This window comes from Melozone crissalis, unplaced genomic scaffold (assembly GCF_028551555.1).
Source record: "Melozone crissalis strain CALT ecotype California unplaced genomic scaffold, PUWL_Pcris_2 ptg000004l_1, whole genome shotgun sequence".
Lineage (NCBI taxonomy): Eukaryota > Metazoa > Chordata > Aves > Passeriformes > Passerellidae > Melozone > Melozone crissalis.
The window spans coordinates 44,787,116-44,804,033 of NW_026535782.1; the positions used below are offsets into that span (position 1 = coordinate 44,787,116).

At 44.4% G+C, this 16,918-nt stretch overlaps 1 protein-coding gene across 1 annotated transcript; it reads left to right on the forward strand.

Annotated features, from left to right (window-relative positions):
• PRDM4 (PR/SET domain 4) lies at positions 1–16,812 on the forward strand. The gene is made up of 11 exons (XM_054273579.1): positions 1–92; positions 1,628–1,761; positions 2,406–2,591; positions 4,590–5,384; positions 8,464–8,613; positions 9,801–9,919; positions 10,663–10,748; positions 11,675–11,802; positions 12,363–12,677; positions 13,823–13,991; positions 14,988–16,812. The coding sequence occupies exons 1-11, from the start codon at positions 82–84 to the stop codon at positions 15,295–15,297; spliced, it is 2,403 nt and encodes an 800-aa protein (XP_054129554.1). The 5' UTR covers positions 1–81; the 3' UTR covers positions 15,298–16,812.
• The last annotated feature ends 106 nt before the right edge of the window (positions 16,813–16,918 follow it).

Sequence of the window (16,918 nt, forward strand, 5' to 3'; positions counted from 1 at the left end):
TGTCTGGGGCCGGAGCCGGGGCCGGGGGCAGGCGGCGGGCCGGGCCCTGATGCGGCTGCGGGCGCTCCGCCGGCGGGCCCCATGCACCCCAGGTGAGCGCCGCGGGGCACCGGGCGAGGCGGGCGGCACCGCGGGGCGCACCCGGCCGAGAGGGCGAGCACGGGAGGGGGTCCATCAAGCGTTCGGCGCCTCCCGCAGGCCCCGAGGCTCGGCTCCGGGGCGAGGGTGGTGGTTCCCTCCCTCGGGCATCGCCATCCTCAGCAGCCGCCTGAGCCGGGGATGAAATGCCCTGCCCCGCCGGGCAGCGGGAGCCTTCGGCCCCGTCCCCGCAGAGCCGTCCCTGGCGGCGGGCGGGGCGGTGGGCAGTGCGCGGTGCCCAAGGTGGGCAGAGCCGAGGTGGAAGTCGGCGACGCCGCTTGCGGCTCAGTCCCCCGGGTGGCAGGTGGTTTGCGAGGAGCTGCCAGTGGACTCGATGTTCCTTACGGGCCCCTTCCACGCTGAGACCTTGTGCTGTTAACTTGCGTGAGTTTGGTGGATTCGGCCGCTTTTCCTGGATGAGTGGTACCTTTCCTTTCCGGAGCGGCAGCCCAAGCTCCAGCTCTCCATCCGTACTGCGGCGCTTGGGCCTGCTGCTGGCAAGGCCATGTGGGAGGCCTGGGTCAGCCTGGAGCGTGTTGCGTATGTGGCTGCTCGGGGGGCAGCTGGTCTGGCTGGCCCTAAGAGCTGCTGGTCACACCTGGTGTGTGGGTAAGAGGGCCGGGTGGGCAGGCTTGGGTTAGGCACGGCTTGCAGAGTTTGACAAGTGGGAGTAGACAGAGTCTCCGTGGTGTCCCCATCCCTGCGGAGTGGTTTGGGCTGCATGTGCAGCTTGAGACCCCGAAGGACATGTGTGCTCCAAGCTGACGTGGGTTCTACCAAGGCCAAAGGTTTGGAGTATTGGATGGTTCCTGCAGCTGCTTGTGTGGTGTGTGCCCACTTGAGCGGTGTGGTTGATCGCTGAAGTAGGATGGCATCCACGGTACCAGTATTTAATGTGATGGGAGCATATAAAACCAGACTGAGGCAGTCTTTTAAAACTGCTATGGCAGTTTTGTGGTGGTAACTCTTGTCACTATTGGCCTGGTTTGAACTGGCGGGGAATTAGAGGTTGTGTGTCTGTTACCAGTTTGAAGTGATCTTTCCCCCAGAATTTAGATTTTGAATGCGGATGTGGTGTCCAGAAGTCATGAAATAGAAATCAGGTGCTGTTGTCTGAGTATTTCTGACATTCAGCTTGTAAATGGATCTGTTTTCACAATAGTTTAATCACAATTGCTTTTATTACTAGGAGTAAGACTGTTTTCTGGATGGCAAGGAAGAAGCTATGGTCTGATTTGTCTTTCTGAACTGTTTTTAAATTGTGATTATTGCTATCTAATATGATCAATAGGTATTGATCATGATGTGATGACCATGTGAGTGGCTGATGTGTTTTATGCTTAGCTTTTTAAGGCAGAGTTTTTATATGCCAATATCAGATTTTGAGTTTGTTTTCTCAACCTTTCCTCACCACAGTACAGTCAGTAATCAAGGATGCTTTTGCGTTCTCTTTCTTTTTCCTGCTCCCCTCTATGTTCCTTGTCTCCAGAATGAATGAAATGAACTTGAGTCCTGTAGGGATGGACCAGCTGACCTCCTCCTCTGTGAGCAATGCCCTGCCAGTGTCAGGAAGTCACTTGGGCTTGGCAGCGTCACCCACTCACAGCGCCATACCAGCACCAGGTAACGGGGGAGGGCCCCACACGGGGTATTGCAGCTCCTGCTCTGTGTTCTGCTGTCACAGCAATGGTCCTAACTGGGCAGCAGTGCCTGCTCTGATAGCAAGTCATACCTTAGGTAGTGAAAGGGTGCAGAGATGGGGAAGGGGAAACCATAAATAGTTGCTTATGTGGGCAAAGCAAAAGGCACGAGTGCTTGTCAGGCTTACGCTTTAGTGGGAGCCTCGTTTGGTTTTAATGGGGTGATTGGCTCTGTGGGTGAGTAGTATCAGAACCCTTTGAAATTAGGGCTGTAGCTGAAAATCTCTCTTCATCTATGTCTAATTTCTCTCAGGTGAAAAATCACTTGTATAGCAAAACTGTTTCCATAGCTCTTCTTTCCAGGGGCCTGCACAGACAGAAGTCCATTGCAATTGTCAAATAGAAGCAAGGCCTATAAAAATGTAAAAGATCTAGCCATATTCAGGCATGCCTCTCACTTCTGTGATAACTGATCCTTTCTTTGATGCCTGGCACTTTACTTGGACAGTGCTATGCTGTATTTCCTTAGGGCAAGAGCTCCTGGGGAATTAGTAATCTCTTTGTTAGCTCATGTGTTCATCAACTCAGGGAGTTTGGTTGAATTTAAATGGGCATTTTCTCTTGCAGGCTTGCCTGTTGCAATTCCAAATCTGGGCCCCTCCTTGAGTTCCTTGCCCTCTGCTCTGTCTCTGATGCTCCCGATGGGTATTGGAGATCGAGGAGTGATGTGTGGTATACCAGAGAGAAACTATACCCTACCTCCACCACCATACCCTCACCTGGAGAGCAGCTATTTCAGACACATTCTACCTGGTAAGCGCTCTGGTGCTGATGGATGGGAACAATAAGAGCAACTGTTTTAAGAGCTGTCTGTTTCTGTCCTGAAGCAGGAATGACTGACAGTTTGACAGAGCTGTTGTTTCCTTGAGTTTGTCTGGAGACTGTTGTGCCGTTTACACACTTTGATTTTCAGATATCTGTTTCTATATTTGTGTACGAAAAGAATTGCAAGGCATTTTCTATTTAAACCTAACCTTTGATTGGTCCACCTGCTTTGATTTTAGGATTAACAGAAAACAAAGCATGCCTGGTTTCTGTCTCCAATGGCTTGTAGCTTGGAAGTTGCTTCTGTTTTTCTTGTCCTGTAGTCTGAAGCAATATTTAATATGTGCATAATGGGAGGTTACAGGAGTTCAAAGCTCAAAGAGGACAAGACATCAGCTGTGGTGTTGGGCACTTTCCCACCCATTTAACCCATGGCACATTTTTTCTTCATTTTTCTTCAAGGTTGATTTCCAAAGGCGTTAACACACTGACTTCTATCTTGTTTGCTTTCTCACACGTGCTTTGGAGTATTAATGTAGGATTTTACATGTCAGTATGTGAAAACACAGACATCGAAACTTTAAATGCACTCCTGGTTTTGTTTGGTAGCTAAGATTGGCAGGGTGGATGAGGTAGTTAAACTCCTTCAAGGTGACTCACTGGGTATTGCTGGTTCAGCCTGGGTTAGGAATGAACTAGCGGCCCAGGTCTCCTGCAGCTAGCTGGTGACTGATGGCTGAACTTTCCAGCTGCTTAGGAGTAACCTTTCCTACTGCACTGCATGCCTGCTGCTCAGTAGACAAGGAGACTGTGCACTAGGACCAAAGGTGTTTGCCATTTTCTGAGCTGGAATAATCTTTCTGTGATGTTTTATACAGTTCTTCTGTCAGTCATCTTGCTGCCATCAAGGATCCTCTGTGTTCAAGCCACAAGGCAGCATTGCATGCAGAAATATTTGATGCAGCTGATTAAATTAAACTGTTCATTTCTTGGCTTGTTGTGCTGCAGAAAGAGTAACTGTGTTTGCATCCTTGTAATAACAAACATATTTGAATGGAAAACTTATGGAACAAGTGGCTCATAGAGTTGAAGACTAAAAACAAACATGCTGAGTCAGATCTTGCAGAATCTGCAATATCTGCCTCTGTCTCTGCTGGAAATAATGTTTACTTGAATGTGCTGTTGCATTTCTTCCGAAGATTTTTGTTTGTTTGTTTTTAGTATGTAAACACAGTTTAGTGTTTCTTCATATCTTAAGTTTCAAGGTTGTTTGATGTTGAGTACCTTCCCAGAACTATCAGAAAAGATGGTAGGGTTTCTGATTTAAATTAAACCAAACCATTGTTTTAGGAGAAACAACATGCTTTCATGTTAGAAAAGAGAGCAGATGACTCATGAAGTCTGTGAGAGAACTTGTCTTTGTCCTTCAGAATTGCAATTGATGGCCTCTGAGATGGACAGTTGTGCCACTTAGTATTAGAGGAAGGAAGCAGTTATTGTTAAAACTTGAATACCTAAGCAAAAATAATGTGTGTTGGAGAATTGTTTCTGTTTCTAGCAAAGATGAACCAGGAATGACCAAATTATAGACTCCACTAGCAGGCCTTCATCCTCGTGAGCTGTTTTTTGGGAATGAAGAGTTAAGCCTAAAATGTGAAGAACCTCTTTCTCATTCGATCTTTGTACTGAGCAGCCTAGGTGGAATTCTGCCACGAACGTGGGTGTTCAGAGTTTGAGAAATAACTAGAGACTTGCTCTATTGGGTGGAAACTCTGAATTAGTTGTCAAGTGGTACTTTGACAAGAGTGTTAGGCTGGCATGTGTTTGTAAGTCATATTTTAGAATCCATTTTAGTGGATTTGAATTGGAGGTAATGTAGAGAACATGTATTCAGGGATCTCAGTGTATCCTTCAACGGATTTTTATTCAAGATTTGAAAACTGTTGTAATCTCACTCCCTTCTTTTTCTCCCTCTCTTCCTATCAGGTATCTTATCTTACTTGGCTGACAGACCACCACCTCAGTACATCCATCCCAACACTATAAATGTTGACAGCAATCCAGCATTGTCAGTCTCCAACAATCCCTCAGCCCTGGATCCCTACCAGCCCAGTGGGACCGTGGGGCTGGAACCAGGGATTGTCTCCATGGACTCCCGCACAGTGAGCACACACGGTCCTCAAAATCTGCATCCTAGTGACAGCCACGAGGTAGCACTGGATACTGCAATCACCATGGAGAGCGTTTCCAGGGTAACCAGCCCCATCTCTACAGATGGGATGGCAGAGGAGCTTACAATGGATGATGTAGCTGGGGATCACACGCAGATCCCAAACGGCTCCCGGAGCCACGAACCTTTAGCCGTAGACGCAGTGGGCAGTAACTTGACATCGGACGCTGTGGGACACAGCGCCGTCATTCCCATTCACGGTAGCACTTTGGAACTCCCTGTCGTCATGGAGCCCGAGCACATTGCCGGCCGGGTGACAGGGATGTCGGACAGCACACTAAATGACCCCATCCATACTGTGGCCATGAGCACCAACTCCGTGAGTGTGGCGCTCCCTACCTCACACAACCTCGCTTCCCTGGACTCGGTAGCCTTGCATGAAGTGGGCCTCAGCCTGGAGCCCGTGGCAGTGTCTTCCATAAGTCAGGAAGTAGCCCTGGGGCCAAGCCATGTCGATGTGTCTGCGGACAATCTTGCCTTTGTACCATCATCTCTGCAAATGGAAGACTCCAATTCCAACAAGGAAAACATGGCAACCTTGTTTACCATATGTGAGTGGACATTTCATGCTTTTTTGGGGTAGGGTTTGCATGTAGCTGTTTGGTATGGCTGGACTCTGGTTGCTAGTCTTACAGATTTATGGTTATTTAAGAAGTGCAGAATTTGAAACATCTGCAGTGCCAGATTAACTGTTTTGAAACAACAGTAGTTGGAAGTAGTAGGAGATGTAGGAGGATGTTTTAGCATAATTCTCTTTGTATCATTTTCATGTTGCCATGAGGTTGGAAGCTGAATCTTGGTGAAGCTCTTGATTTGGTGGATATGCTTATTATCCTTTCCAATCGGACTTCTCTTTTTATAAAGTCACATCAAAAGTGACTCTTCTTGCCCCATTAAAAATACACAACAAACACCACCACAGGCCATGCTTTCCATCAAATGGGTGTAATTTTTGAGTATGACATTACATGATTTTGCAAAATTTATATTAAACCATGAACAATCATCATGAAAGTGTTGTTCTAAATAGGAAAAAAAGAGCAAAGAGGGAAGGAACTTTATAATATTTCTAATTATTCTCATCAAAGGACTTTAGTCCAGAGGTTAGTAGATCTTGTAGGAAGAAAGGAGCACTGGGTTTTGTATTGCCAGTCCTGTTATCTTTCAAGGAGTGGTGTTTGAGAACTGAGAAGTTCTCATTTGCTGGGAGAGAGATTTGCACTTTCACCTGCAGGATGTCTGGCTTACTGCCACTGAAACAAAAGGCCAGCTTTTATATTCATTTTTATTATCTGTGGTAGCATTGCTGAGTGCTGCTCCTCATCCAGTCTGGCCCTACAACTGCCAGAACCTAATGGCTTGCTTTGCCAGGGGAACATATTTTAAGAAATTGAAAGGTACAGTGCCATGGGTAGCAAGGGAAGAGATGCAGTTTAATGTGAAGTGTCTAGTCAGTCAGACATTTGGATTAATTTGTTAAGATTTTATTCTGTGGGGTAAAATACAACTTCAAATCAGGTGGGCATAGAACTATGATGAATTTACAACTCCTAGAGGAAGAGTTTTACAGTTGATGCACTCAGAGGTTCCTACAAGCATCTGTTGCATATTGAGCAAATAATGATCCAAATACTGTGATATCCAACATGCTTGTAATGAAATAACTATTCTTCCTCCCTTAAAAGTGAGATTTGATGTGCCAGCTTTTTGTTGTTATAGTTAGCATAGTCCTAAGTTGTTTTCCAGACGATGCTCCCCTTTGGTAGGACATTAAAATGGCTGTGGCATGCCTTGTGCTTGCATGTGATTTGCAAAACAGATTCTTGACTTGGGGAGGTTTAAATTTTAACTTTTTGTTGATGTTTTTAAACTTCACCTGAATTAACAGGAATTTGTGTCCAGACAGGTGACAGCAAGGACAAGGAGTTGTTTTAGGTCCCCTTAGTGGTTTTCCCTCAGATGGCAGGAGTCGGGGCCTTTTTCAGAAAACTTTTTACTGTTCCTAAGCAGGAAATAAAAGGTGTGCCTTTGCTTACAGTCCTGAATGTTTGCAAACACTTTTAAGAAGCATTTTTATTGGTCATCTTTGTTGACAGTTCTGGGTATCCAAATCAGAGAAATAATGACTAATTTTCTTTTTTTAATGATTTGGCAAGGACAGTAATGGAAAGTATATTTAACTTTCTGCGGGATGCGAGATTTTTTGTTTTCCAACATCTTAAAAATGTATGAATGGTTGAACTTCTCCAGGTGGAAATATCCCACACCTAGAACTTTGCTTCCTCTGCCTCTCCTTGGAGCTGGTCCATAGACCCATAGTGGGTGTGTGCCAGGCAATGCTTAAAAGCAGCTTTTCCACACAGTGGTTCTCATTACTCAGGTCTCGCTTGTTGTTGCTTTACTCCTGCATGTCACCTGTGCACATGGAATAATGCTTACATAGCCTCTACCTAATAATTTTTTGAGTACTTTCCTATCTGTTACTGTGTAGTTGCTCAAACTGTACTTTATATGAGGTCAAATTCTGGTACCCTGATATTTATCATTGAAGTATCTGGAAAATATCTTAAAGCATGTAAGGATGGAACTGCTGTCTGGGCCTGCTGAAGGCTACTTCTGTGATAGGTCTTTTATACTGGAGCTGGGTCATCAAGAGGCCAAAGAGGGTCTTTGCAGACATCCTGATTAATTACCTGAACATCTTTCTTCTTCAGAAGAGTAATTATTTATCAGGAGAGTGGCTGCTGAGTAGGTGTTGGTTGTTACATCCACAGAGAATTAAAATGACATCCTTTTTCTACATTAAATTGTAATGCTATAGAGAGCATTTTATGCTGTACATTTCCTCAAATTTATTAGACTGAAGACTTTCGCTGGTTTCTTTTATAACAGTACTTCTGCTGAATGACAGATTAGGAAAGCGATGCTGCTGATTCTTCTTGGACACTTGTTTTTGTTGCATTCAGTGGCATACTCACCCTGCATGGGTTTGCTGCAGTAAGACCTTCAAAAGCAGCAGTGAGGTCAGGTTTTTGCTGCTGTGATTTACACATTGAATTTAAATGGAGGTTAGGGGATTTGTGGTTCATGGTTGGAAGATTTTAGAAGGATGATCTTACTGGTTCATTTGCATGGATATCCTTGAGGTTCTACATGCAAGAAATGTTTCTGCTTAATTCCAAAAACATAACCAGTTAGAATATGTTTGGTTTTGTTAGCTGTAGATTTTTCTGCCAGTAGAGTTCATTTCACTTGTGATCAGAGTGAAATTCGCTCCTCCATCACCAGCACTGGGGAGGTTATCATTCATTTTGCAGTAGCTTTGATGAAGAGTGGGCTCTGTATCGTTGCTAGATTCCCCTGGAGGGATAATCTGGAGTCTAGGTCATCAATTTACCATCAGAAAAGTAGATGGAGACCCTCACATTTGATCTGAATTGGATAGAAACTGACTTGTATGTCAGTGCCCACCTGACTGTAGGGACATGGTGCATATTCTTCTGAGTAAAAGCTGTTGAGTGGACAAGTTGAACGTGACAGAAGCAGCCTTTGGCAGGAGCTGAGCTGAAGCACATTGGTGGGGAGCTGTGGCCTGTTGTTCATGCCTGCTGTCCCCTCCTGTCTCTGCAGGGTGCACGCTGTGTGACAAGGCGTATCCATCAGACTGCCCGGACCACGGGCCCGTCACCTTTGTCCCTGACAGCCCGATCGAGAGCCGAGCCAGGCTGTCCCTCCCGAAGCAGCTGCTGCTCCGGCAGTCCATCATGGGAGCTGAGGCGGGTAAGGATCGCATTGCTGGGCACTTCCCTGCAGCACTTGAAAATACACTCACTGCTGAAATCCAAAACCGTGGGGAGATTAATGTGGGAAAGAAACACAAGAGAGAGATGCTTCCCTCTTCTGTAATCACCCTGACTTATATTATCCATGAGCTCCTTGTGGTCTGGTTACTGCTTAGAGTTCAGCTATACCATAGGGCTGCTGCCACAGTGTGGCACTTCTTAAGGTTAAGCAAGGTATGGGGTTTTTTTATTGTGCTAAACAGCCCAGGCACAGCTTTGATTAGAAAACAATACAGCAATTGCAGTGGAAGCTGACAATTAGAAGTCATAGAGGAGAATTCTGTCTGCTTGGTCATGAGCTTGGTTTGCTACCTTCTGGGTGCTCTCACTGGAGTATTGATCATAAGTGCCTCTGTTTTTTTCCCCCCCTTCATTTACATTTGGCATGTAGACTGTGACCTTGCCACTGGATGTGGACCTTGTTACTGTATTTCACGTCAGTGTCACCTGGAAATCGAAGAGTACAGTGCAGTACCCTAAGGATCTGAAGACTAGAGAAGAATGTGATTATTGGCTTGTTTAGTGATGCTGCTTGTTGAGAGTAGATGACATCTGTTCTTTTCAAGCTGCACTAGTTTCCAGTTTATGCCTAAAAGCTATTCAGTGTATTCATGTAGACCTACATATATATATAAATGTTTTAATAATAAATAATATACACGCAGGAATCCCTCTGCCCATGACAGAAATACAGCTGCCTCTGGGGAGAAATGCAGAAGCTGCTTAACAATGCCCAGCAACAATTCTGGAAATTCCTGGGGATTAGGTAGGCAAAATGTAGTTACTGAAACTAGTATTTTCTGCTTCTGCAGAAAGTGCCATGAGACCTTTAATTGGTACAAGTGGCTAGGATGTTAGTTTTATAGCTTACTGAAAAATAAATTACTTGCTTTTGACCAAATAAATATTGGTAATGACACCAAAGCGGCTCCCATTAGTGTCACGTGGTGGTGGTGGTTCTTGTCTCTGCCATAGGTGTGTTTCACATGTGAAGTAGAAGCTTTGATGATCTTATGCATAGATATTACCTCTGGAGCATTATCTCATAAGCCTCCCACTTCTTTATTATGCATGATTAGTTATTGAAATAATTGATTTCTTCAGATTATGGTCTTCTTATGATAGGTGTGTGGACACGAGAAACCATTCCTGTGAGGACTTGTTTCGGGCCTCTGATCGGGCAGCAGAGCCATTCTCTGGAGGTGGCCGACTGGACAGACAAAGCAGCCAGTCACATCTGGAAGGTCAGTGGTGTTACAGCTCACACAGCCTGCCAGCACGCCTTTATCTGGTGAAAGCTACCACAGGACAGCAACATTAACATTATCATCTTGGCCCAAAGTCAAAAGTAATGCAGTTTAATTGTTTAATTCTTAGTATCAGCACAGCAGAGCTGTATACCTTGCAGTATGCTGGTAGTCAGTCCTGAAGAGCAATAAGCTTCTTTAATGCCTTCTCTTTTAAAGGGCTGTGTGTGGTTTCAGTATTTGTGTGGAGTTGCCGCAGAGATTGTGTATGAATTGCTAAGCAGCAGTTGTTTGTTTGTTTTGTATCTCTGTTCATTGAAAGTTCCCCCAGGTGATGAATGTTTTGTTTTAGGAAAGTAAATTTAAAGCTTTCTTTTCCCCATAATTTCATTTTCAGAAAGTAAATCTGACTTATATAAATAAAACATGTACTGTTTGCCCAGATTTTGTTATTCACAAGACTTGGTTTGTAAGAAATGCAGCCAAATGCATTTCTGCTGGAAGGTAAAGGTGAGAAAGATGCTGATAAACACGTTTTCTGGCCTCCTGCGTAACAGAGGTCAAGGTGCCTGTGTGAAGAGGAAAGTAAGGAGTGAAAACAGGGCTGTGGTGTTGGCAGTGGCAATGGAGACTTCCTGGCTTGTTCTAGGTAAACACATCCTCTCTCAAAGAAAGAAGCTGGCTTTCACTGCATTTATTGTCGTGTTTTGTCCTAAGGTTGCATTTGTCTTTCCTGGTAGATCTATCACAACGGTGTCCTGGAGTTCTGTGTCATCACAGCTGATGAAAATGAGTGTAACTGGATGATGTTCGTACGCAAAGCCAGGTGAGAGCCGCCTGGACTGTGCTAAGGGGCTTTGAGTCTGAGCTGCAGGGTCATAGAAAGCTGTACTGGAGAATGAAGGTTGACCTTCATTCAACTTAAGTTGACCTTGATTGTCCTTTTGATTTTAATACTTTATTTACAAAGTGTCCCTGAGTTCTTTTGGCCAAATTCCAAGCCCCACAGCCTGTGAGACCTGTCCCTTTCAGTCTATGATGAAAACTATCCAGGCTGGCCTAAGTATTGCTCCATCATGGTCCACTGAGAAGGCTGAACCTTTCTTATTTCTCTGTGACACAAAGTAAGTTTCTCCTGCAGTTCCATTTCATTGTTCCTATATGCAGGAGTCAAGAACTGTAATGTTTAATCTCCCACTGCAGTGGGGCAGACCTTTTGCTGGTTTCAGATACTGAGAGCAAACATATGCAAGATACTGCTTCAAAAAATAAATGACCACGTCTTGGAACTGGTCCTCAAGAGGACTTTTTAAAGATAATGTTGCTTCATGACATTATTGATATTTTTTCCATCATGCATTCTCTATTTCTTAAGGGATATATCTATGTAAATTAATCTCTGTATATAAAAAATACATAGATTTTTGTAGTTTCTTAGGAGATCATAAACTCATTTCTCTCAGCCCACTCAAATATCTATTGATAATTTTCTCAGAAATGTTGTGAGAAACACATAATTTGGTGGAGGATATTGGCTCTCAAGGTCTAGTTTTTCTTTCCTTTAATAAAGAAGGACAGAAGTGACAGACATACAAGTTTTTATAATATGCTGACAAGCACTGATGTTCCTATTACCTTTTTATAGGAATCTTCCCTTTTCTCTTTTCCCTTCCTTTTTTCTTTTCCTCTCCTCTCCCCCAAAAGGCATTACTTTTGAAGGGCTTTTTTCCTTAGCTGTTGTTATTGCTGTAGGAACCGGGAAGAGCAGAACCTGGTAGCTTATCCTCACGATGGAAAAATTTACTTCTGCACCTCTCGGGACATCCCCCCTGAACACGAGCTTCTCTTTTATTACAGTCGGGACTATGCACGACAGCTTGGTAAGTAAGAGCTCTTTTTTCTTGGCTTTGCAGGGAGTATCGAGCTTGAAATCCCTTTCAGTGCCATCTCTTGGCTCTGTGACTTGGGACTGCATTATGTTCCTTCTCAGTTCCCATTGGTGCGTGTCATGGTTTCCTTCAACATTTCATTACTACAGAGTACCATAATTTAAAAGAAACATTTCCCTACATAATTCCACTGATCAGGAGTAAAAGATTTTGAAGATTTTTTTTTGAAGAAAAATAGTATTCTGTTCATCCAGGGCTAAGGGAGTTTTGGAGCTGAAGATGGTCCTATCCTCCCCCAGCTGGGATTGTGATAATTTAGATTTGGATGATCTGTGCTCAAAACTGTTCCAGAGTTTGGCCCCTCAAAACATTTTAAATGACCTACTTGAAACAGCTGGAAAGCAACACCAGACAAAGGTGAAAGAAGAGAACAAAGGTGAAAATCTCTGCACCGGGCTTTGCTACCACAGACTAAATGTTGAAGTGGTCCTTGTTCAAGCTCTGTTAGGCTTTACTGTGCCTCAGTACAAGTGATGTTTTTGTGCCCAAAGGTGTCCCTGAGCATCCAGACGTGCACATCTGCCATTGCGGGAAGGAATGCGCTTCCTATGCGGACTTCAAGGCCCATTTGAGCAGCCATATTCACAACCACCTCCCCAGTCAGGGGCACAGCAGCAGCCACGGGCCAGGCCACGGCAAGGAGAGGAAGTGGAAGTGCTCCATGTGCCCCCAGGCTTTCATCTCCCCTTCCAAGCTGCACGTGCACTTCATGGGGCACATGGGCATGAAGCCACACAAGTGCGATTTCTGTAGCAAAGCTTTCAGCGATCCAAGCAACTTACGGACACACCTCAAGATCCACACAGGTGAGGGCTTTGTACAGATGCCTGTGTGGGGACAGAGGAGAGGGTGAAGGTCAAGTTACAGGCCAGTAGACAGTGTGGGTATTTTTGCCTCTTTGTTTTTTTCACTATTCCTTATTGGGAAATCACAAAATTCCAATTACAAAGCTAGAAAAGAAATAAAACTGGAAGTGAAGTGCTCTCAAGTCAAGCATAGGAAGCTGTAGGCTCAATAGCCAGGGATTTTAATGGACTGATGAAATATTAATGTATACACAACCACAGAATACTCAGTGGGGTGGGATTCAAGTGGTATTCAAACTTAGTCTGAACTCAGTAACATGCTGGGGTTTTAAACTATTTTTGGCAAAGAATAACAGAAGTACTGATAAGTTGAAAAATGGGATAAAACATAGAAGTTTTCAAAGGGCCACTGGCATTTGTACCTGTGTGTTTGTTAGGTAAGAGAACTTGTTTTTGCAGACAAAAGCAATGCAGTGCATCAAATGTGGTTGGGCTCCAGTAAGGCCCATCAGATAGAATTCCTGTGGGAAATCAGTGAGGATAGGGATGTACTAATGTACAGTAGCTAGATGGTTACCATGGTTACTGTTACAAAGGAAGCTACCACTGTTTTTACTGAAGAATTCATCTTGGATAAGACTAGTCTTTTTAAGTGTTTGCCCGAATCTCTTGGTGGAAAATGTGCAGAGCTGCTGGGGGTGTTTTGAAATCCAGAACAAGGAGGTACAGTTGGTGTGGACAAGAAGCACAAACCTCACCTCACAAGAAAGGCTGGCTGACCACAAGCACTGGAGAAACAAGCAGCAGTGTTTAGAAGGATGAAGTGCAGAAAGGTGTATCACACTAGTGCATCAGTGGTTTGAAACAGTATCGTGGCATTGGGGGCACGGAGTACGGGATGAAAAGCTTTGGGAATGATGAAGTCAGCTGTCTGGTTTTTTGCATAGCTAAATATAGATTGGAACCAAGTAGGCCTTTATGCTGAGTCTGAAGGAACTGCAGGAGAAAACAAGATTTTTTGTTCACAAAAAATCTGCCTTTCGTCATGGTAAAATTTAATTTTTCAGCAATGGTGAGGGTTGTTTGCTTACCGCATTTCTTGGGACACCAAGTGTTAATCTGTGGGTGTCCCTGTGTACTCCCAGGTCAGAAGAATTACCGCTGCACCCTCTGTGACAAATCGTTCACGCAGAAGGCTCACCTGGAGTCGCACATGGTCATTCACACCGGGGAGAAGAACCTCAAGTGCGATTACTGCGAGAAGCTCTTCATGCGCAGGCAGGACCTCAAGCAGCACGTGCTCACTCACACACAGTAAGTGACTTCACAGGAGCTGTTGGACTGGCCAGTGCGAGAAATAATGAACAGCCCAAGACAGAATCTCCAGTTTGCAAATAGTTTGGCCTAGGGAGCGTAGGTGGGTTCATCCTCTGAAATGACAGAGAGGTCAGTTCTAGTGTCTGCAGTATTTCCATGACACAGTAAATTCGAAGTGTGCTCCTTGTGTTGTGAAATGGCAGTCTGGAGTGTTCATAATTTTGAAGAGAAGGAGGGGTTGTTTGATTTATATTTCATTATTTGCTGAGAACTGTTTCCATGTCCCAACGTGACCAAAAAAGACAAACTTCTCAGTGCTATTGTCACCGAGGACCCTGTTAGTGAGCTCCACCTGTTTGCTGTAGGGGTGTGGTGCCACCCTTCCCAGCCCTTTCCTCCCTGCAGGTCTCACTTGCATGCTTGCTCTCCCACTCCTCCTGTAGGCAGATTCCTACCCACAGCCCTCTGCCAGGCCAGGTCTTTTGCTCTGAGAATCTCTCCATCCTGTACATTTATTCCCAAGCCAAGGTCCTCCTTAAAAGCTGCTTGCCAAAACTAGTCCCTTTGCTTATTTGATTTTCAGCATCTGGTTTTTGTACTCATTTAGAATCCATTGCTGCTTCTGTCATGCTGCCTAGGAGCCAGTGTAGTGCAGCCAGATGAGTGAGAGAGAGACAGACAGAAACACAGACTTGCTCGGCTGCTTGTTCCTATCTGCTGCTGGGAGGTATTTTGGAGTGTCATTGCAGAATGTGTTGCAGTCTGGTAAGCTCCTCTGCATTTACAGACCAAGGGTTGTTAAAATGCAGGAGCAGTGTTTCCTTACTTGTTCTTCGCTGCCTCCTCCCCACCTGCCTTTATGTAGGGTGGGAAGGAAACTGACCTTTTCATCAAGGGTGGTATCTCTGTCCTTGCTAGAACATGGACCTTAATCAGCATTTTAATACCAGCTGTCTTGTGGCAGGAGCAAACTCACTTTTTTGTGTCTTGCAGAGAACGGCAGATCAAGTGCCCCAAGTGTGACAAGCTGTTTCTGAGGACAAATCACCTGAAAAAGCATCTCAATTCACATGAAGGAAAGAGGGACTATGTCTGTGAAAAATGCTCCAAGGCTTATCTAACCAAATATCACCTCACTCGACATTTAAAAATATGTAAAGGCCCTACATCCAGTCTGTCAGCCCCAGAGGAAGAAGAGGAGGAGGATTCAGAGGAGGAATTAATAGACTCTATGAGGACTGAAGACTGTAGGATTAACAATGGCGTCTATTCAACAGGTGATGTTCTCTCTGGACACAAATGAAGAAGAGAGGGAAACTTTCATGGATATTACTAGTAGGGAAGGAAAAAACCCTCTTCCTTGTTTCCCCAGTCACCAGTGTATGTCAGGTGAGGAGTTTTCCTTCTGTTTTTGTCTCCACACTACCACCAGTTAATATAATCTGTAGCCAGAACACTGAACAAGACTGGACCATGCACGTACGAGTGAAGAGTTGCTAAGGAAATGTGAGACAAGATTTCTTTCACACACGCTGTGCATACTTCTCCAAATCACTCCGATGAATCCATCCTGTGCCAGGACGTGTGACACACCTCGCATAGCCCTTTGAGCAAAGAGCCACGAACCAGAAATGTAGCTGAGGGGTTGCAGTGACCTGTAAGCCAACTGTCCTTAACTGCCCAAGCTGTGACATGAAGAGAAACAAGGAAAAAATGGTGGTGGAACTTTTTAACTGAAGGATGTGGTTTGGCACAAAGCAAGGACTTCTCAATGCTCAGGTTTCCTTCTTAAAACAAAACCTTTTGGTTAAAAAAAAGGCCAGTGAAATCAGCACTTCCATACAAAGTATCCCACTACAGAAAATCAGACATAGGTTTTTGGAGAACAGTTATCCCCTCTTCTCCCTCAAGTTCACAGCCCACGGAAGCAGGTGAAGAGATTAAAGACTGTATGGACTCAGTAAGGAAGGGGCTTACAGACGATCAGGCTGTGTTTACAGTATATGTTACTTCTTGTACTGTAAACCTTTTACCACCTAGAACCATGGGAGGTTTGCTGCTAATACTATTTATGGAATGAAGATTATTACATTTGGTTGTTCTTTAAAAATAATTAAAAATGTGGCTCTTCTCTAATGTTCTTTTTTAATATTTACATATGCTGAAAAAGACTGTTTCCATTTCTGATAATAATGCTAAGAAAAGTAATACCACCTTTTAATCATCTGCCACTCCCAGGCTTTCCTGGGATATGGTATGTGTAGGAGCACTTCCATGAACTCTGATTTGCTGTGTCACTCCTCTGGCTGTGCTGCAAAAGAAGATTCAGCTGTGCTCTGTTCTCTGACAAGGTAATGGGAGGTTCCCTTGGAAAAGAGCCTCTGCTTTGGACCCTAAATGACCTAAGCTCTCCCTGTATGCTGCAGTTCGTAGAGAGCTCCCAGGGTTCTTAAAACCTGAAAATGCTTGCCTCAGATCAGTATGTGACCAAAAAGCTCCAGAGAGACAGGTGCTACAATCTTGGTGAATCCAGGGAAATATGTGTTGCTTCCAGTAATGCAACTTCTCCCAAAACCAAAAAGCAACTTTGAGAGCTACACTGCCAATTATATTACCTAGGGGTAGAGGTAAGAGAAATCACTTACCCTCAAAGATCTTGTCACAAAGCATTTATTTAAAATCAAAGCTTTGATAAACTTGGAAGTTTTCAATGGAGAGCAGTTAAACAGCAGTGGTTCTGGTACATACACCTTCTTAGGCTTCACAAAAGCATTTGTTGTCCACACATCATGCTCTACTGCTTGGCAGAGACAGGATGGAGGCAGGAGTCTCAGCACATACAGAGTATTCTTGGTTCCTGCAGAGCCATGCTGAGCACCTTCATCAGACTACAAACAGCTGAAGTAGTTTTAAAGCAGCCAGTT